At 23.3% G+C, this 22,839-nt stretch overlaps 1 protein-coding gene across 3 annotated transcripts in view; it reads left to right on the forward strand.

Moving 5' to 3' along the window:
* The window catches only part of LOC112598680, a 31,779-nt gene extending 9,168 nt beyond the window's left edge, over positions 1–22,611 (forward strand). For all 3 annotated transcript variants that reach the window (XM_025345216.1, XM_025345214.1, XM_025345215.1), the window contains 25 exons: positions 100–279; positions 360–544; positions 1,607–1,711; positions 2,206–2,323; positions 2,394–2,615; positions 2,761–2,954; positions 3,015–3,125; positions 3,187–3,412; positions 4,851–5,042; positions 5,844–6,031; positions 6,148–6,258; positions 6,404–6,518; positions 7,038–7,256; positions 9,263–9,447; positions 9,542–9,658; positions 13,116–13,269; positions 13,496–13,639; positions 14,081–14,289; positions 18,130–18,234; positions 18,304–18,463; positions 18,528–18,707; positions 18,783–18,985; positions 19,621–19,746; positions 22,096–22,222; positions 22,471–22,611. In XM_025345216.1, the coding sequence (XP_025201001.1) occupies positions 100–279; positions 360–544; positions 1,607–1,711; positions 2,206–2,323; positions 2,394–2,615; positions 2,761–2,954; positions 3,015–3,125; positions 3,187–3,412; positions 4,851–5,042; positions 5,844–6,031; positions 6,148–6,258; positions 6,404–6,518; positions 7,038–7,256; positions 9,263–9,447; positions 9,542–9,658; positions 13,116–13,269; positions 13,496–13,639; positions 14,081–14,289; positions 18,130–18,234; positions 18,304–18,463; positions 18,528–18,707; positions 18,783–18,985; positions 19,621–19,746; positions 22,096–22,222; positions 22,471–22,544 (3,950 nt within the window). In that variant the 3' untranslated portion in view covers positions 22,545–22,611. The remainder of the gene's footprint in view (positions 1–99; positions 280–359; positions 545–1,606; positions 1,712–2,205; positions 2,324–2,393; positions 2,616–2,760; positions 2,955–3,014; positions 3,126–3,186; positions 3,413–4,850; positions 5,043–5,843; positions 6,032–6,147; positions 6,259–6,403; positions 6,519–7,037; positions 7,257–9,262; positions 9,448–9,541; positions 9,659–13,115; positions 13,270–13,495; positions 13,640–14,080; positions 14,290–18,129; positions 18,235–18,303; positions 18,464–18,527; positions 18,708–18,782; positions 18,986–19,620; positions 19,747–22,095; positions 22,223–22,470) is intronic.
* The last annotated feature ends 228 nt before the right edge of the window (positions 22,612–22,839 follow it).

Consider the following 22,839-nt stretch of genomic DNA (forward strand, 5'->3'; position numbering starts at 1 on the left):
TTTTAAATATTATGATAGTTATTATATCTATTATTTATCCTTTATTTTATCTGTTGAATAAATAATATGTGTTTAAATTAAAATTGTTTTATGAATCAGAAATTACACCTGTACAATGTAATGAAAATACTTCAATAGTTCATAATAATCATCAATTCAATGATTTAAAAAATAATGATATAGTTTTTTTAAAACATTTTGAAGATATGGATAGTGTATACATTGTTAAAGATGTGCAACTATTAAATGATGTGTTAATAAAAATAATTAATGATAAATGTGAGTTCATTTTTTGACATTATTACTTAGAATTTTTTAAACATTTTACAAACAAATATAATTACGTTTTGGATTTTTAGCTGCTGTGTGTAAAAAAGAGTTAACTATAGGAGATATTGTTAAAATTGTGCTTAAAAAATCTCATTATCGTGCCAAAATTAAGAAAATTGATGTTAATTCAATTTGTGTTAAAAATATTGATTTTGGATACAGTGAATTTGTTGAAGCAAATTCTGTCTGTGAACTCTCAGATGATTTATTAAAGGTTTGATATTAAAATGTACTGTAATTTTAGTACATAAGTTTATATGTGTGTTTATAATTTTGTATTAACTTAAATACTTATTCATTAAGTTGTTGGCCAGTATCTTGGTCATTTTAACTTCTGTATAAATTTAATTATTTTTATATTAAAGGGTTTAAAAGCATTTATATTTTTGTAATAAATTTAATTCTTTTATGATATTCTATCAATGATTTAGTATGAGGTTAGGTTAAATATAAGTGTTCATTATTTTTAGTTTTTTTTTTGTTTGCTGTTAGGTTAGCAAAAATTGAAAAAAAAATTGTCGTCTATAATTTTTGTATTCATATGACATGTTTTAATTATTGAATGAGGTTTGTAAAATACAATAGAGTATAATTATATGGACTATATTTTTATTTGTTCAGTTTTGCTGATTTTTATGGTTTAGTAGAAAGAATGTTTGGTAGGAAAGAAAAAATTAGTAGTGTAGTTAATGCCACTTACTGCAGAAAAATTGATTGAGTACAAGTTGATGTGGTTCGGTTGTATTATGAGAGATAAATAGGAGTAATGATAGCGACTGAAAATTAATGTAAAAGGAAAAAGAAGTTAGAGAAAAATTGAAGAAGTTTATAATACATTAATAGTTTATTTAAATAGAGGTGATGGTAGCCCTATGGAGGTATAGCTTAAAGTGGCTGACTGCATTTAGTTAGGTGTGAAGTACAAAGTTAAGGAAGAAGAAATAATATTATCCTACATTTAGTGTTATACTTTAAATATGAAAGTTTATATGAATAATTATATTAAATATTTATGATTTTCTTGAGTTATTTGACAAGTTTAATTTTTTATATTTTTAATTACAAATAAAATTATTTTACATTAATTCTATATAATATATGATTTCATTATTTTATATTTAACTATATTTAAAATGTTAAGGAGATTAAAAACACATTAAGAACGTTTCCATTACATTAAATTCATTAATAAGCTAATAGTCTAACCCAATATATATGTATTATATGTATATATAGGATCTAGATTGTGATTTAAATAGTATAATTGTTTTGGTAGATCCCTGGATTAGCTATAAAGATTGGAATTAAAGGACCTTTGATAAAGAAGACACGCGACTTAGAAGTTTTTATTGAAAAAATTGAAAAAATTCCATTATACTTGGTAAGTTCTAAGTCATATTTTTAGATATATTATATAAAAAAAACTTACCAGTTAATAGTTATTTAAATTTAAGTATTGAAGTTGTTATTAATTAGATTTTAATTTTAATTTATAAGTATTTTATGTTTACGTTATTATACACATAAAAAATAATGTGCTCAATTATTTTTTAGTGTCTCTTATTATTATTAAAAACAATTATATTTATATTTTAATGAATTTAAACCTTAAATATTTACAATTTTTTTTTTTACCCATTTTGTGCAGCTGAATATAATTCTAAAATATGCATGTAGTGTTATAGTTAAACTGCTCTTTGAATTTCACTTATTGCGATTATCTTTTGCTTGAGATCTTTTATTTATAATTTTTTTTACACACACATATATATATGTGTGTGTATGTATATATAATATATATATATATACAAAATATTCATTAGACTTATTTATTTTGTAAAATCAACTAATATTAATCTGATTTATTAATTTTAGGAATTTGAAGAAGGAAATTCCAATAGTTATCAAGGAATTACTTTAAGGAGAAAAGATAATTCTATAAATATTTTTGAAGAGTTTTTAAAAACAAATAAAAATCAATTAATATGTAATCGTAAGAAAATTAAAATTTTTAATAAGCCTTAAGGATTGTTTACTTTAAGGATATTTTTTTTAATTAACAGAAATTTCAAACAAATGTGAAAACAACGACACAATAATTGAATCAAGTGAAAGTTTAATTAATGATTTTCAAAACATTACATTAAAAGTTGGGGATTATTGTATTGTTTCTTATTTCAAAGATTTTAAAAATATTTATTTATGTGAAGCTATAAAAAATGATGCAAAAGATGTTTATGAAATGCATAATTTGTCTATTATTCAAATGACCATGGACAGTAAAGGTTAGTTACGTTTGTGTGTGTGCGCATTGTATAAAATACATGTAATTTTTAAAAATTATAAATTTTACTATTTTATAGTTATTATAAATCAAAGATTTATAAGAATTAAGTAAACAATTTAATTGTATTAAAATGTTTCTTTTAGATCGTAATATTAAAATTAATCCAGCCATAGGAGATATTGTTAAAGTATTTTCACATTTGTTTGATGGTTTTTATAGAGCTAAAATATTAAATATTGTCAATAACAAATTTCATGTTTCTTACATTGATTTTGGAAATACAGAAATTGTTAGTTTAAATGAAATATTTGAACTTTCAGATGAATTAAAAATAAAGGTATTTCGAAAAGTTTTTATATTTATGTATTTAAATTTTATCAAAATTATTTTATTTTAGACAAAATTACCTACTCCAGTAGCGATTGAAGTTCCCCCAAATGCCAAAAAAACAGATGAAATTCAAAATTTTTTTGATAACTTAATGAACAATAATATAGTTCTATTTATTGTAAGTTTTTAATTATCTGAGTTTCTATAATAATTAATTTTTAACTAAAAAATTTTTCTAGGAAAACAAAAATCAAAATATTGATGGTTCAGAAACTATTATTCTAAAAGAATTGGAGTCTGGTAGATTAATGAACACAGAATTATTGAAATTATTCCCTACTGAAAAAATACCAATCAATAATTTTGAAAATTCTAGTGAAACACATGTTGTAGATATTAAATATGCCAAAGATCATGATTTAGATAATGTTAAAATATTAAAGGAAACTGTGGATAGTTGTATAGGTTTGAATTTTAAATTAAATATGCTTTGAAAGATATTAAATTACAATGTCTTAATTATTTTAATTAGCTTGGGAAATAAAAGTATTGGTGTTGTAAAAAAAAGTAGATATTTCTATTTGATTATCTAAGACAATTCTTAAATATAATTTTATATTCTTGATAATTCTTTTATCATGTAACATGTATCTTAAAATCTATTAATTATTTTATAGAAAACATTTTTTTCATTATATTTTAATGTTATCATATTTTTAAGCAGAATATTGTTTTGAGTATTTTGATACATATTAGTCGAAATTTGACCGAGTAGTTATTAGTTACAACTTAATGCCGCCGTGCACAGCACTGCTTTAGGCACGGCACAGCACCAGGACATATGTGTGGCCATATCACTTGATGTGAAGAACGTTTTCACACAGCGCCCTGGATGAAGGTGGATAATGCTCTCCTGTCAAGAATGTATCCTCATACCTCTTGAAAGAAGAATCATCAAATAGTTCAAAATCGCCTGGAATTCATCTGCATGGTTGAGACAATTCGGTCGACCAAAAAAAGGATGAACTCAAAATGAGGCCTTGCAAAGGGCACTAGTGAGCGTGTGCGTTGCACGATTGTAGCTGCCCCAATAGAGAATGAGACATCTAGAGCGGTGGACTCTAGTCGCCTGAGAAGGTCAGGAAGAGGTTCAGAAAATACTGTTAATGCAAAATGTATAATTTTTGAAAATGCACGAACAAGTGGGAGTAAGTCGGGGAGCAGTTATGTTTGCCTCCCATTTATGTATTAATATTTGATATTGTCAATAAACGTTAGCAGCGTGTGGAAGCAATGTGAAAGCAGTTCCTGTGGCGTTGTCGGTTTAAAACTGAAAAAAAAAGTTATAACTTAATAATTATTAAAGTTTAGATAAGCAAGTTAATATTGTGTGGAATCCCCACCACCTTTACTTCTCTCACCTAAACTTTTAATACTTATAAGTTATAACTTATATCCAAATTTTGATTTTTATTTATAGAAATACTATAAAAATATTCTGCTTCAAAATATAAAATTAAAAAAGGATTTTGTATTCGAAAACCCAAAAATGATAATGACAAAAAAGTATTAAAAACCATAAACTGCAAATTATGTAAAGAAATATTTTCAAAATCATTAATAGATTTCAATTAATAAACATTGTTCATTAAGATAATAGTTTTGTTTAATAATAATTTAATGTTAATAAAAAAGTGGTATATATTTAAATATTTTATATTGTAAATTATTTTTGCCTCACTAAACAATTGTTATTTTTTTTTGACTGGTTTTATTTTGACCACTATAATGTTAGTTTAAAATATGTCTATTGTGTTAGTTTCTTAATCTCAAAAAAAATATATTACAATGTCAAAATAATATTTTAAACCATAAAAATAATAAATGTTTTCTTTATTTATAGTCGAGAATTTAAAAATTGAAGAGGACCAAAAATCACCAGGTGTTATTGACTTAGAATTTGGACTACCTAAGAATAGAGATTTAGTTCATTTAAGGTATTTTCTTGATTCAACTTCTGTATTTGTTTCTCGAAGTTCTGAAGAACATTTGAAATTGTTTAATGATGTAACTAGAAGAACAATAGAAGATAACTGTAAGTTTCAATAACTAATAATCTCAGAATATACAGGGATGTTAAATGTTAGTTAAAAAGTTCAGCTTTTTATTTTACTTGTATTGGATTTTATATTTAGATTAGGCAAAAACATATTTTTTACTATAATAATTTTGTTTTTTATGAAAAAATATGTAATAAAATAAATTATTTCAGCTTTTGTATGCAACAATTTATCAATAAATTCTAATTTATCACATTCATTATATAAATATTGAGTAATGAGGTTCACTTGACACCTACAATATAGCAGAACCTACTATAGTAGAATTACCTACTTGTTTTTTTTATTTGTAGTTTCTCTTATAATAATATGGTTTACGAAGAACATAAAATAAATGTGATTGCTAATATGAATTTGTATAAATGGTATTTGAATTTGGAATATTGAAATATAATACTAAAACTCAATTATTTGTAAAATATGTAATATGTTATTTAAAATTGAGATCTTTTGATACACAGAACAAATTTAATTTGTCTTACTAAGTTCTTTTTGTCTTTATTCTACAATAATTAGCGTATGTTCAAGAATCCGAGTTATATATGTTGATTTATATTTTATTTTTAAAATTATGAAAAAATATGTCATGGTTATTTGTATAATATATAATTATTTTGTATCATTAAAACTAATAAGTCTTTTTTAAGAGGTGAGGGTGAGTTGATTTTTGAAATTTACTAGTTGATAGAAAATAAGGTCGGGAACCATAATGTTAGATGAATATAATACCAACTGTTAATATCAACTATAAATTAATATTTATTTTTTCATTTTAGCAAGAAGGAAAAAGTTAGACATTGAAGTAGGAGATATTGTTAAAGCACTGTTTCTTGATGATATGTATAGAGCAAAAATACTTGAAAAAGTTGATCATAATTGTTTCTGTATTTCTTTTATTGATTTTGGAAATGATGAGATTGTTCATGCTGATGAAATTTTTGAATTACCTGAAGAATTAAAAAAGGTTGTTTTATTTTATAATTTTATGTTATTATATTGGTGAAATTAATTTCTTATAAGTACAATCATTTTAATTATACACATAATATAATAAATTTATTTAATTATTTTAATTTTTAGGTTCCTGGTTTGTGTGTGAAAATTGGAATCAAAGGATCACCAATAGTTGATAAATCAAATGATTTAGTATCAAAATATTTAGAAGATTTAGAAGATGAACCTTTGTATATTGTTCGTATTTATAGGAATTATTTTTATATCTGTTATCAGTTATGGATTTAATTGTATATATTTTTTTTATTAAATGATAAATCTAAACAATTGAAAACTACATGGTTTACATATATTTATGTTTAAATAAGTTTTATAATTTTAGGAATATGATGAAAGAAACCCGAATGGACTAAAAGAAGCTAGCTTAAAAAGAAAAAATGATTCTGATATTTTTGAAGAATTATTTAAAATTTTGGACAAACCAATGAATACTAAAGGCATGTTACAACCTAATTTCATCTATATGTTAATTATTATTTTTATTTAACAACAAATATGTATATTATTTAAATTTAGTTAATACCTATATTTGTTTTAATGACTAAGTTCTTGACTTCAGTATGAGACTACTTGTAGTTTTTATAAAACATATTTCACATTTAACTCATAAATTAACATTTTTTATGTGTGTATATGTTATTATGTTATTGATACTTATGAAATATTTTAATATTTTTTAATAAATGGATTGTGTTTAATATAGTCTAAAGAGATATATTCTAACTTAGTCCACTGTATACAATACTTACAATGTAATGTTTTTTAGGTATTTACTATTTTTTTAGTAAAGTGATATTTTTAATTGGATTATGCAATATAATATTGTTATTTGTGATATGTTTTATTATACTCACTAAACGTGTATAATTTCTCATACTTAGAGTTTGCTTTTACAAGTCTCTACTTATTTATAATTTATATTATGACAAATTTACAGTTATTTTTTTAATTTGCAGAAGAATCTATAAACAAAGCCCAAAATATTACTGAAAATGAGACTTTGTTGGTAAACTCACATGAATCCAAAGTTGTATCAAATATTGAATTGAAAACTGGTGATACTGTTTTTTGTAGTCATTTTGAAGATTTTAACCAGCTGTATCTTTGTAAAAGTTCTAAAAATAATACAATACCAGAAAATTATAGCATGATTGTGAATTCTAAAATGGCTAAAGGTAATTTTAATAGAATTATAAAAATGTTTATAATACCTATAAATAGTTTAAATGTATGAACTCATATTTGTTTTTTTAGTATTATGTATCTAAATTTGTATAGATAATATTAAAATTTAAAACAACTAAGCTATTTTAGATTTTAAATAATATTACTATAAATTAGTCTTGGAATGGGTGTCTGAAAAAACTGGTTTCACTCTGTAGTATTTACCATTTTATTGTATACTAATGATTTAGTACTGAATTCACTATCCATGATAGTGACGACTTACTCAATGATGAGGTATACTCACAGTTTACACACATACACTAAACAAAGATATTTTATTTCTGAAGTGATAGTTTTAACTCAATTTATTATATTAATGTATGAGTGTTAGGAAACGATTAATAAATTCATTTTAAAGTTAATTAATTTATTAATATGTGCTTATACCTATTCTATTTTCTTATTTTTGTCAGTTTTACAATCATGTATTTAAGTACATATACAGTGTTTATTTCATTATAATGTTAAATAAGAAATATGACATAATTCAGCTTTGTTAACCATCAATTGAAATCGGGATTTTTGATGAAAATAAAGAAAAAAAATGATTATTTTAGTAAATAATCATTGTTAGATAATTTTTTAAATGTTAATCATATTTGATATGCATATGCATAATAAATCTAATGCATTTATAGATTCTGAGCTGAATAAGAATGTTTTAATTTTATAAAAAATGTGTTATTTTTTATTTGTTTCTATCATGACCTTGGACAGTAAAAATAGTTAGATTTTTAACTTTGGAGGTGGTTTCTGGTAGAAAATTGGATCTATATAGTTATGACTAAGTAAAATAAGGGTCAAAAATAAAAATTTCCAGTAATTAAAAAAAAAAAAGAAAAAAGAATTTTTTTATGTAAAATCAGGTTTTGCTGAGTTGATTTTTTTAGTTTTATAATTTAGTTATGAATATGCATAGGAATTTAAAATTTTCATTAGTGTTTATATTATTATTTTCCAATAAATATAAAAAAAAACGTCAAAATTGCAAAATCAAGCAAATTAATTTGTTATTAAAAAATCCAAAAAGTTATTATTTTCATATTTAAGATTTGAAAGTTGAATTTGAGGTACTTTATAAATTTGCAATATTTTATATTTTTACAAAATCCTAAACATTTATTAATTACAAGTATATTGTAGTTAAATGTTAATTAAAACCCCAATTTTTTTAGCATCATGACAAAAATACTCAATTATAATATGCAGTTATGTTTTAAATACAAAATTACATTCAAATACTTAAAATACCTAAAAAAAAAAAACTAGGCTTATATATTTTTTTTTAGATATTTTAGTTCCAGTATCAGTTTATGAGGAACGTTTAATATTTTTAAAAGTTGAAAAATCAATGTGCAGCTTAAACATAATAAATTAATACTTGTAGGAAATGCTAACAAAAACCAATTGTTTAATCCTATTTCTAACCTAATTATTATCTGTATTTAATAATTAAGGAGATGGCACCAATTGGCATCATTTAGCACATGCAGTAAATATATTTAAGTATGAATAAAAACCATCGTTATATTTTCATAATTTAAAAATATTATTAGTTGGACTTGAAACTTTTGTGAATAATATGAATTTTTCAGTTTGTACTGAAATTTTTAAAGTATGTTATTTATTTTATTACTGATTTATACCATGAATATATAGTGCATTTTTGTTAACTTAATTTAGTGATTTTGGCCGATATTGTCTCCATTCAGAATTAATTTTTGTGTACAAGTGACTCAATCGTCACTTAATGTACACCAAAGCAGTAATCACTTGCCAATATTTTTATTTTTTATTTAATTTAAGTATGAATTTATAAATTAAAACAATAATTATTTTACATGTATGGGTTAATTTTAATTTATTTTTAAATATTGTTGAGCATGTTCTAATTTGCATATCGTATACAAATATATTCTTGAAATCTAACAAAATACTATTTTATTTATTTTAGATATTGTTGTAAAAGATAATCCTAAATATATGGATATAGTAAGAGTGGAGTTTGAAGAGAACATTTTCCGTGCTAAAGTACTTGATAAATGTGGACAGAAATATTCTGTATTTTTAATGGATATTGGGAAAAATATAAATGTGCTTGCTGATAATATTTTTGAACTTCCAAGTAGCTTAAAAAATGTAATACTTAAGTTTTAAAGCTTATTTGTTTTGTTTTGTTTTTATTAATTTATACGTTAACATTAATATTATTATTTAATATATTTATGTTTAGATTCCTGGTTTAGCTCTAAAGGTTGGTCTTAAAGGAACTACTGATTTAATAGTAACTTCTGCCGTAAAAGATTATTTTCATAACTTATGGTATAATGATCCAATTCCATTAATTTTAGTAAGTTATTTTCTTTTTTTACATTTTAATAGAATATTGACTAGTTAATTGCTATTTGCTTTGGCAGTTCTTAATATATATTTTGTTGCCTATATTTTAGTAAATAAAACTGTTTTCTTAGTATTTATGTACCAACAATTATTCTGTTTTATATTTGGCTAATTATAATAAGTACTAAATGTGTTACAAAGTAATAAATTATAAATTTATTTAAAATATAATTACATAGTTAAATATAATAATGTGTAATCCATTAAGTCTAAAAAATTAATTAATATTATTGTTTCAAAGTCAATTTTTGAAACATCTTACACTTAATTGCTAATGAACTTTGAGGAAATTAATTTTTTTCTTTCGACTATCACATACCTTTATTAGAAGTTTTATAATTAGTTATTTTAAAACTAAATTTTTCTAATTTATCTTTGTTCAACACATTTTGGAAGATAATAACTTTTAAAACTTAAAATGAACATTTGCAAGTTATCAGTTTTATAGTAAACATTCAAACAAATGTAATATAAAACTTATGTAATTGAAATATTAGTTTCAAGTAGGGTTAAAAATATACTTATTTTTATAATGTTGATTTTTAAAATGTATTATGAAGTTTATGTATAATTAAAACAGTAAACAGTTTTACTATACTTTTTTTCTTTGCGAGAATTTTTATAAATTTTTTAGTAGTTAGCATCATTAATATTAACAATATCTTATTGGAGTATGTAGAATTTTATTGTCATTAAGATTATACCAAATTATTTAAATAATGGTTTATTTTAATTTTTTTTAACTTGGAATAAAATATATTAATTCCAATTTTTAACTATTCATTGTAATATCTTAAATTTTTTCAAGTTTTAAGCAAAGTGCACTTTAAGAAATCTTGGATAATCCATCGTATAAACAATTAAAATTTTAGTTGATTTCAACTAAATTTAAATTTTATAATTTTATTTATTAACCTCTACGTTAAACAACTGTTTTCATCTCCACAGTGTTATATATTTCTATATTAATTTTTTTTTAATGGACCAATTGTTTAAATATATAATTTTTGATTAAATTTATTTATTTAAAATTTGATACATAATATTCTATGTATATTTATGAAATAGGATTTTATAAAAATAAATTTTTATCAAAATATTAATTAAGTGGTGCATATGAATATAAATAATTGTAAATTTTTTATTTCTAAGTATGTCAATCTGCCCTTGACAGAAGTTGTATTTTTGCTTATATTGAATTAACCATTCTAGAGTTGTTCTCTAAAAGTGATATATTGATATGTCTACCTTATTGGTTCTAATTTAACACAATTTTATTTTGATAAAAATAGAAATTAAACTTAAACCTACACGTAGGGTAGAAAACTTGAAGTATTTTTATTTTTTTTGGTGCACAGACACAAAAATATTAAGAGTATGAAACAAATACTTTTCATACTTTCACAAAGCTAGTTTTGAAATATTTTGAGTGTTTTTAGTTTTTAATGCATATTTATTCTTTTTTTACTTTTAGATGCATATTTTAAATAGTTAATCATTTTAAAAATATTTTTTAATCAACATGTTTATTTATTTATTCAACCAAAGTAATGTTGAATTTAAAATTATTTTAAATTTTGATCATGATATTAAGGGACATCACAACACTAATTTCTTTTCTTTTTTAATTTGATTTTTAGTTTTATTGGTATATTATTGTTGTCAACACATTGTAAAACGTTTGTTAAAAATCTGAAATTATGAGGATGTTGCACTCACATGTGTTGTCTCTATCTTACACACGTACGATACAGTAAATTTTCGTTTACCAGTTTCAATAGTGTGCTTTTAGTTTTGATAGTAGAGTGAATTGACCTATTATCAAACGTTTGGTTAAGAACATTATCTTTGTTCTCTAGTTGTTTTTCTATGATATTTTAATTTTAAGTAAGTTATAACTTATAAGTATGAAAAATATAAATATTTGAAAATGCTCATAACTCACTTAAAAATTAAAATATTGTAAAAAAACTAGCAAGAGAACATAGATAATTTTCTTAACTAAAAGTTTGATAATAGGTCAATTCACTTTACTACTAAAAGCACACTATTGAAACTGGAAAACGAAAATTTACTTTATTGTACATGTGTAAAACAAACAATACATGCGGGTGTGATGTCCTCTTAAAAAAAAATGATTATTCAACGAGATAATGAGAATTGATGAATAGCTGTGTGACATCATAGAGACAATGAGTGAGCTGCCGCCTATGTTTTACACGTGAAAGTAGTTTGATTTACACAATGGTTGTAATAACTTAAAATAGTATTCAGAATTTTCTTTTCTTAATCTGAAATATATTTATGTCCTTGATATGATGGTATAATTTAATATTGAATGTATCTTGTTGTTGCATATTACATACATATTATAAATTTGAATTTAGTAAATTATTGAATTTGTGATTCGTGTTGTATACTCTATTATAACCAAATTTTACGAAATTGACTATAATAGTTTTATCTGCTGTAAAAAAACCAGAAAGTATATCAAGATTATAATCACACCAGTGTCATTAATACCAAAAAAATTTAAGGTTGCATAAAAAAAAAATTTAAAAATATATTTAACGATTGAAATTTTTGTGGTAATTTAGACACTTTGCATGTAAAACATATGCCGCTGTTCCGACTTCGGCTCTTTGATGTCACATGCATATTTTCAAATGTTTGTATCTCTTTAAATAATTGGTGTTCAAGTGTGAAATACACGCCACATTTTTTAGATAAAGACTTGAAATCTAAGAAAACTTGTTTTTAGTATTTTGGTGTTTAATATGGTTTTTCTAGAAACGATTTGAGAGGTGCTGATTAGATTTATTTTCTTTTTAGACAGATAAGATAATATTGTCCACGCCTTAAAATATTATTGAAATGGACTACAGACGTCTGTTGCCGACCTCAAACATACTCATATTTCAGTAATCCCGTTGTTTCTGAATAGTTGACTGTATGTCCATACACATTCTGCTTACTTTTTATTTAATATACAAAATGCTGTAAATTTTAAAGTATCCTTATCTTCGCAATTAAACAATTATGTGTCTGGATTCAGTCCTGAAATATCCTCAACAGATGGTTAAATGCTTATTGTAAAATTTATGATATCTAGAGTGGAAGTGCTAAAAGGTTTAACGTTGCACAATACTTGACTATAGGAAAATTATGAGTTAGTTAATTTTGAAATGTGTATTTTTAATGTATATTTTGTATATTTAAGTGCATATATGATGATATTTTAGAGCTACAAGTTCTCTGCCTTACTTATAAATAATTAATTTATCTTATTTAGAAAAGTTGTATATTTAAATTTTTGTATAATATTCTAAATGAAAATTGTTTCTTCCCTTAATCCACTTATCATTGGTATAATTATGGATATGAAATGTATTATATTTTTTAAACAGAGATATGATGAGGGTAATTTCAATTATTTAAGTGAAGTAAATTTAATAAAACAAAGTAATGGACATGATATTATTGATGATTTAATCAAGATATGTAGTAAATCTGACAATTTATCCAATAAATCAAAACCGGCTCAAGTAACAATAAGTAATGGTAAGATAATATTATGAACACCTATTCATTATTTCTTGTAACCTTAAGTGATACAATATTTGCAATTATTTTTGATTTATAAGATTAATTTATATGTATTGATTTTCTAACTGTACCTATTTTTTTTCCAAGGTAATTATTTAGAATAACTGGTAATTTTCAAGACATTTTTAAATTATTATGTTTATTATGAATGGATTAATATAGTGTATGTTTCAATTCTCAGGTTCAAATATTAATAATTGGCAAATTTTGACTGGAGATATTGTTGAATTTTTATTTGGAAATAATACTGACAATATTTTTGTAAGAAAAATAAAATTATATGAAGAATTTAAGAATGTTTTAGATCAGCTAAAAGAAGAAAATAGTAAGATATAATTTTCCATTAAATTTATTATTTCTAAAATTAAAAAAAAAAATACTGAGATAAGCAATTTTCCCATATATTTATACCAAAGATACAAATGTTTCAAGTAATTTAGTTAACTTGGGTGTGTATATTAGCAGGTATAATAATCTAAACTAAGCTAATAAATAATAATAAAAAAAAAAAAATGATCTAAATTTTTCTTTTTTGATACTATTTTGATATTGATGAATCTAGTTATGATGTAATATTTTACTTAACTATTATTTATGAAGAGCTTAATTAGACTGAGATTTAGGATTGGTTTTGAATGTTATGACTTATGAATGTTTTAGATATTTTTTTTAAGATCTGGATTTCATTATTATTAATATTTGGTTTATTAAATTTATGTGAATATTAAATTGAATTTGTTTATACTATATTTTGTCTTTTTTATAGGTGAAAATTACAAACCAATAACCCCAAAGACTAATGATATTGTTGCAGTATATTCTACTAAGTATAATGGGATTTATAGAGCTAGAGTCATCATGTTAAATTCTGATGATACAAATAGGGTTAAATGTTCTTTAATTGATATTGGTCAAATTGATAAGATACCACCTCAAAATATATTTTTATTGCCTAACTATGTTTCATTAAATAAAGTGAGTAGAAAATTTAAAAACTGATTAAACATTACTGAATAAAATAATAATTAATAAATTAAATTTATTTGACATAGTATAGTAAACAAAATTAACTACTTCTAACGAAAATTCCCTGAAAGTTTAAGCAATTTCCAAGAAATTTATATACAAACCTATCAATTACAAATAATTCTAATATTTTTTATTTTCATTTATTAAATGATTTTTATATTTTTTGTAGAATAATAGCAAATTTTATAAAAGTGCTTTATCTATTAAAAATATTAACAATATTCTTAAACCAATATGATTTAAAAAGACTTAAAAAAAATATCTTTTCTCTGTAATGTGTCAAACAATGAAACATCATGGCATCATGATGCCATCTCTAGAAACTGCAGGGAAATCGTACTTTAATGTATATCAAAATGCTACACATTTTTTGTTGACCACATTAATTGTAATTTTTTTTCTTTATAAAATGTATTAATCGATAAACAGTAAGTTCTAATGAGTTGTAATTTTAGTTTATTTGCTAAGCTTTAGAGATAAATTAATAAACAATTTTTTTTTTAAATTTTAATGCTGTAACTAATGGTATATCCAGGGGTTTCCAGGTTTCGAATCTCTTCCCGAGAAGAAAAAAAAATTCACGGTGTGGGATTGTAGCTTCGCTTTGTTCATTTTGTCACTTAATAGTTATTTTTAGATAGGTTGTTAGTCATGTCCACTGTGTGTGAAGGCTAGCCGATCTTATTATTGTGAACAGAATATAGAATAGTTTTTGTTTCATAATTGACATATTAGTCTGCTATTTTATTTCTTAGAATACCAATGTGGGATGTTACCCATATGAAAATGTTTTTTTTTTTGTTTGGATTAATTTTGCTTGAATGTTAAAAGTTTTTCCTTTTTTTGAAGATATTTTCTTAAATGCTGAATGTTGATAGAGGGTACTCAGGGAATCACTGGTTATTATGAAGTATATCATTTGATTCTAAAATATTGACAAATTTTACATCTAAGTAGATGGCATAATTTTTGACAGAAAATAGTGCTTATTTTTGGAAGTTTGTGTTACATTATTGTGTCATCTTAAATCACAACAAAACCTACTCGATGTTCAGAGTTGATGTGTTCATGTATATTTTATTATAGTTAGGAAAAGTGTGCTGAATTGTATATTTGAATTGAGAGGTAATTATGACATAATTTGTTTCATTTTTATTAAAGTTGATAAGTTTGGTATTTTTTAGTTCCTATTTATGAAGTGGTAAATCTTTGAACACAATTCTGTTTTGACTATGTAAGACCATTGTTGTAATTTGCTGTTTTTTTATTTATTGGAGGTGTACATGATTGTTGAAAATGGTTTTATATTCTATGTAGTTGTTCTTTTCCTTCTGATGATGTATGCTAGTATGTCTTAAGTTTCTTAAGAATTAAAGGGGTATTTCTTTGTTGTAATTCAAAATGCTGTCAATTGGGCTTGTCCTGAAGACTTTAAATGCTAATCGAATTCTTTACTGTGAATTGGGTCCAATATCTTAAAGAGGTTGGATTTAGCTGTATTGTGAACCATATTTATAAAGATGGTATTTTTACTTATATTTATTTTTAAAAAGAGAAATATTTTGCCATTTATTTTGGACTTTGGTTTATTTTAAGGATATTGTTATGATGCTATGTCATTAGCTTTTTATTTATCTAGAGTGATTAAACAGAAATATTTGTTTTATTTTGATTGCTTATGTTAGTATGTAGTTTTAAGAGTGGTTATTGTAGAATAGTTTTGGCGGAAGCCACATTTTCTTCATTGAAATTATTGATTGTCTCTAAGTACCAAATAAGACGTTTTTTTACAATTTTTCCTATTGTGTATATGAGTGAGATTAGTTATAGTTTACCGTATTTGTGGTAGCTCCCTTTTATGGGTAGACATGTAATCAACTAGTACATCTATAAAACTTAGATGGTCCAACATTTTTTTTTGGTGGGAAGGTGGTGTAAGCCCCTAAAGCTCCTAAATACGCCTATGCCGCAGTTACTTTTACAAATTGCAAAGGAGTTTTAAATAACAAACTAGTTATTCTTAAGCTTAAAAATGATAGTTTTGTTTGTTAACTACATTAATAAAAATGTGCTTAATCTAATATAATCAATAAGGCTCAGAAATTAGAATTGCATATTGTTCTGTATGTTTTCAATTTATACCACACCAAGTTAGAAATCTGAAATGTAAAATGGAGTGTTATAAAATTGAAAATACATATTTTGTTAATTTTAGCTAAAAAAGTGCATATTTCATTGATTTGATACACATATTATAAATGTTTCATATTTTTTTTTAAATTAGTTTTTTTCTTTTTTAACCTGAATATTTCAATTAATATTGAATATAAGACTCAAAATTATTAATTAAGGTAATAATTGTCATCGTTTCAGTCAACATTTAAATTAATAACATTAAACCTTAACCTAACTATTGGTGATTCAATGCAATAATTTAACAGGTATTAGAGAACATGTATTTTTTTTATAATTTCTAAAATACTGAAAAAAATTTTTAATTGTATTTTCGACTCAATAAGATGTCAAAATGTCAACCAGTTATAAACTTTTTTCAGTTATTTACATTTTTTATGTATATTATTATTTTATTGATTTATTAATAACATCTGATGCATTTATTTTTTTGGAATTTAGAATAATTTTTTTGTATATTTAACATTTTTAATGCATATTTTGTAATTTTTACATGCATATTTTCCCTTTTTTAGCTCATACAACTTCCAAGCTCTAATTGCCTTTATAAGTTATTTAAACATTGTCAGTATTTTGAAATTTATTTTACCAGTTTAAGATTGAATTTTGTGGAAGAACATTTTCTCCAATAGGAATATTGAATTTGTTTTAAAAATTTTGTAGTACTGTAATAGATTTAAAATCAATATACTTTGTTTCAACAAAAATGCTTTGATTAACTGGCCACTTGTTCATGGTTACTGATAAATTAAAACATACATTATGGACTTAAATCTATCAACAAATTAGTTTGTTTTATCTACTTTGGTTTATAAATACAGCTCTTTTTAAATTGTCAGAACCCAGTGCCATACCTGTACATACACATAATTAACAGTAAAAATGATTTTATTGTTAAAATTTTGATTAAATTTAAATTAACTTTTGTTTATTAAAAAATGAATGCTGCTGGATTTTCGATTAGCAACATAATACATAGGAATAGTGTAGCATATAAAAATTTGGGCAGATTGCTCTAAATATAATAAAAAAATAATATGACTTATATGAAGTGTAATATTTTATGATAGAAATCAGTGGCATAGCTATATATTAAAATGCTTAGCTGAGGCAAAATATTTTTTCACCCTCACTTTAAGAAAAATTATACTACTCCGCAACAAAAATAGTCCTCAAAGAATTTTTACACTCTAAGGCAACTACTTCTGTAGTCATAACGGTAGCTGCGCTAATGATAGAAATCATAGATGTGTTTTTCTTACCATTTCTGTGCTGTTGTATGCCAATGATATAAAAGAGTAACAGTTATGAGGTAATAATTAATAGTAAGCTTAAAATGAATAAGTATAAATAACAAGTAAACAAATAAAATGGAACAAATTTGTTAAATTAAAACTAAAATATTTTTTAAGATGCATACAATTAAATCATAAATTATTGATTGTAAAATCTACATTACCAAGATTTAAAAAATTTAAAGTTACATTATTTTGTTAACAATATTAAATTTGTAGCAGTATAAATAATAATAAGATAAAATATTTATGTTACAGTATTTAATTGTACTAATTACTTATAATTATATTTTCTCAGGTACCAAATATGGTCCGTAGAGTGACACTTGCTGGATTAAACAAGATCTTAAATACTAAGATAACTTCATATCTATCTTTACTGAAAGGAAAAACATATACTATGGCATGTTAATTTTAATAATTTACTAGTACAATATTTTTAATAATTAAAAACTTTGTTTTGTGTTCATAGGAATATAAAAAAAAATCTGACCAATGGCATAAACAAGAAGTTATATTAAAAGAATTACAAAGCAATTTGTCTATTAATGATGAAATACAAAAATTATTTTCTAATGATGCTTCTTTTGTTCCTCCTATATCTCAACAACGACGATTAGAAAGAAAAATTAGTAATAATTTGCTATTATTTAATTAATTAAATTTTAATATTCATGAATTTTATTTTCATATTAGTCATGCCTGAGACAAAAGAAAGTATATTGGAAAAACCATCTCATCCTATTAAGAGTGGTTCATCTGTTTTTATAACTAATTTTGAAAACTTCAATTCAATTTTTATCCGTGATGCATCATATGAATTTATTGAGAACTTTAATACATTTAATAAAGATATGTTGAAATATTATAGAACAGGTATATTAAATCATAATAACTTATTTATTAAGCATGTATATTTCAATATTTAATTGTCTACATTTAATTTTTTAGCTACTAATAAAATCCCCAAAGAAAACTTGAAAGTTGGTGATAAAGTATGTGTTGAAAATTCATTGTTAAATTTGGTTATGTATTCTCGGGCTCTCATAATCGACATAATTGATAATGAATACAATGTTTTTTACCTGGATTATGGGAATACTGAACTAGTAAATGTTGAAGATATAATTGACTTACCAAAAGAATTAGAAAAGGTATTTAAGTAGTTAGAATAAATATATTTTTAAATAATCATAAATTTTAAAAGATGGTTTATAATCTCTTGTAGTTGAATTTCTATTTTGAGTCTTTCAATGTAAGATTTTTAAAGGTATATACTTGTAGTACATATCTTGTTAATTTTCAAATTCTTAGTTATGTAACATTCCACAATAATTGTCTCCAATATTATTTTTCAATATGTCACATGATTTTTATAAATTTTTGATCTTTTAGTTAAGGGAATAAAAATCTTGCAAGAGAATTTATTTTTGATTAAAAAAATAATTTAAAAACTTATAATAAATTATTTTAATTGTTGCGCAATATTAGAAAATTTTAAACATTAAGTGACATCAAAATATTAGGGATATTGGTAATTTAAAATTCACATTATTTATTTAATATTACCACAAGTTTTAAGTTAAATGTAATAGGCACTGTGCAAATGTCTTAAAATATTGCTCTTACAAGACTTAAAATAGGTTTAAAAACCTATTTACTATTATAATATTCTTTAAGTCTGTTTGAAATAATCAATTTATATTTATATATCATATTTTAATGAATTAAAAGATCTATTCTGAACCTAATCTATGTCAATATATTTTAAATTGATGATATTTTTTAGTTTCAAGATTTTGTCATAAAAGTTCAACTACAAAACATGCCACCGTTAAATACTAAAAATGATATTCAAGTTATTAAGAATCATTTCAAAAAGAAATTTATAACACCCAATGCAAAACTTTCTATTGTAAGTAATTAAGAATATTAAAATTAATATTTATAAACAAAGTCTTTATTTACGCATTAATTTTTGTTAACAAAATTTATGAGATTGTTAAAGGTTTGCCAAAGTAAATAAAATACTCATGAAGTTACATTGTTATAAAAAAATCATCTGTTTCTATCTTAAAGTTATTTTCAAATATTAAGTGCTGCATAATTGACTGCTACATTTTTGAGGTGAATTTTAAAAAATCATATAAGATTTGGAAAAAAATTATTTTGTTCAAATGGTGGTCTTGACGAGTAGTAGAAATACGTAGTTATTCTTGAAAGAAGTTTTCCATCTCTCTTTAGCATATTGTGTGAATCCCGACTATTTTTTCATGAATGGTATCTCCCCATAAGAAAAAGTTATAGGGGCTCAGATCAAAAGATCAGGTGACCATAAAACGTTTATTGTAAAATGGTGCGAGATAACAGGTAGTTTGGACTGTAGTTCCATCCTGTTGAAAGCAGAAGGTATAAGTATTTTTGTATTCTTCCATTTTTGGACACAAATAATTCTTTAACATTTTGCAGTAGGGGAGTTAAATTCACAGTAACAGTGACTACCTTTAAAAAAAAAGTAAAGTTTGATGATGCCTACTGAGAATAAAGCATACTAAACTGTAATTTAAAGACTGCAAAAAGGTTGTTGGTGTACTGTTCGACTGTCTAGTAACAAAAATTTTGCTTGTTTTCTGTCAGAAATGTAGAAATATGCTTTGTCGTTACTTTACATAATATCGTTAGGCTTAGGAGGCGTAATTGTTAGAACCGCATTACAGCAATTTTTTAATATTCCCCAGTCTGGTAGACTCAATTTCTGAGCAATCGTAGTCTTTTATAGGTTTAATTTAATATCAAAGAGCAAAATTTACTTTACTATTTTTTCTTATTTCTAAGAGAGCAGACACATGTTTCTAAGCAGAATGCAATGAAGATGCTCTATTGATGTTTTGATGACGACAACGCTTTCAGGTATTTTCATGGATTTGGAACATCCAGCTGGTTATTTAGACATTGTAGATCGTGTTGTCCTTAAATTGTGCATACAATTCAAAATCATTTTTCGATCAGGAATATTGCCGTTTAGAATTTAAACTGAACTGAGTGTAAAATGCTCTGTGCATCGCAGTCATACACTCAGCATTTATGGAAAAGGTCTTGTTAACAAAACCACATTGTTTAATGGACCACGCCATAGTGATGACTGAAAACCTTATTAATTTCCTATTCTAACTAAATGAACTAATCCATTCTAATTGTTTTGATTACTTGTCAATAATTATTTGAAATATGGGAGTCCATCATGCTGCATTCTGTAAATTGAGCCTTAATCTTAAAAAAAAAAAAAGCTGCACTATTTAGTTTTATTATGAAAAGCTTATGTTTTATATTAAAAAATCATCAGATTGTATTTTGTAAGTCCAAAATAATTAATACAATATTTGTATATCTTGGTTTTTACATAAAATTGCGATATGATGATATATATTTATGTATATTAATTGATGAACGATATACAATGGTTATAGGTCATTGAAAGTATTGATACCATCCCTAAATCCTAAAAAAATCTATCTCCTTTGCAATGATCTCCTCATTTTCTCTAAATATATTATTTAATAGGTGTAAGTGTGGGGAAAACCAGTTGTAATTGAATAATGATTATTGATTTTAAATTATGATATTAGTTAATTGCCAAGAAATATTCATATAACTTATATAAAATAATTTACAGTAGTTAAGACAATTTATATAATTTCTATGTATTTTTATAATTTTTACATTTGAGTTTTAATTCAAATTCAAATTTCTAATTTGTTGGATTAAATTTCTTAAAGTTGTTCAAAGGTTAGAAGAGTATGAGGACCCACTTTTGATTTTAACTAATAAGTGGAAAGTATCTTGGTAACACTGAGGTATAGAATAATGTAACATGTTGTATAATTTTTAATTTATTTATTTTTATCAATATATTTTTTTAAGTAACTATAGATTATGCATGTTAATGAAAAAAATATTATTCTGATTAACAGAATATTTATAATCCATCAAACTGTTCACAAAATAAGTATATTCATGTCATAAATTTAAATCTATTTAATTTTCTGTAATCAATTTATTTTATTACTATTTTACAAATTATAACTATTAACTATTGAACATTTTGGTTAGTATTTGACATGTTTCTACTTATTTATTGAAAGACAAAATCTAGTTTTTTGGTGTTTATTATTGTTTTTTTTTTTTTTTTTTATCGAAGTGTTTTATAAAATTAAGAATTATGTTTCAATTTTTAATTGTTTTAATATTTATATTTATTTGGTAGGAATTTAATGAGTTCAATCCAAAGGGCCTTGATGATGTCGTTTTGAGAACAGAGTATTATAAAAAGGATATTGTTGAGGATATCAGAGATTTACTAAATGCACCACCATTGAGTATTAAAATAACAGGTAAAAATGTTGTATAAGTATAATTAATATGGTATTTTTAATTTTATAACTTAAAATAATACAATATAAATTCCAATTAATAAATTAATCATTTGGTCACTTAGAGTATTATTTTTAAACAAATGTATAATTATCTTAAATCTTTCATCAAATATAATATAACCATTGAATTTATTGCAATAATATGGTTGTTTTATTAATTTCAGTATATATTTATAATAATAAAAATTTAAAAAATATATTTTTAGGGCAAAATAAAAATACAGAACAACCAAATTCATCTCATGGCATATTTCCTTACCCTGCACGAAGACTGTTATAAGTAATAAATGATTACTATTATATACATTGTATATCCCGTTTTATTTTTTAATTTTATGTTATCAAAAAAGAAGATGCTTTTTTTTATACATTTTTATTCATTAACTATTTTATAATTTTGTTATTAATTGGTTAATATTTGATAGATTTTTTTACGTTTAATAAACGAAAAGTAAGAAAACTTTTTTTGATTATGTAATAACTTGTTTTTGTTTGAAAAATATTTTTTAAGAAAGTGCAATTTATTTTTAAATACAATCTTCATTAAGATCGTCTATTGAAAAAAGTTTTTATTT

Source organism: Melanaphis sacchari, unplaced genomic scaffold, assembly GCF_002803265.2.
Source record: "Melanaphis sacchari strain LSU unplaced genomic scaffold, SCAv2.0 Contig4_pilon_pilon, whole genome shotgun sequence".
NCBI lineage: Eukaryota > Metazoa > Arthropoda > Insecta > Hemiptera > Aphididae > Melanaphis > Melanaphis sacchari.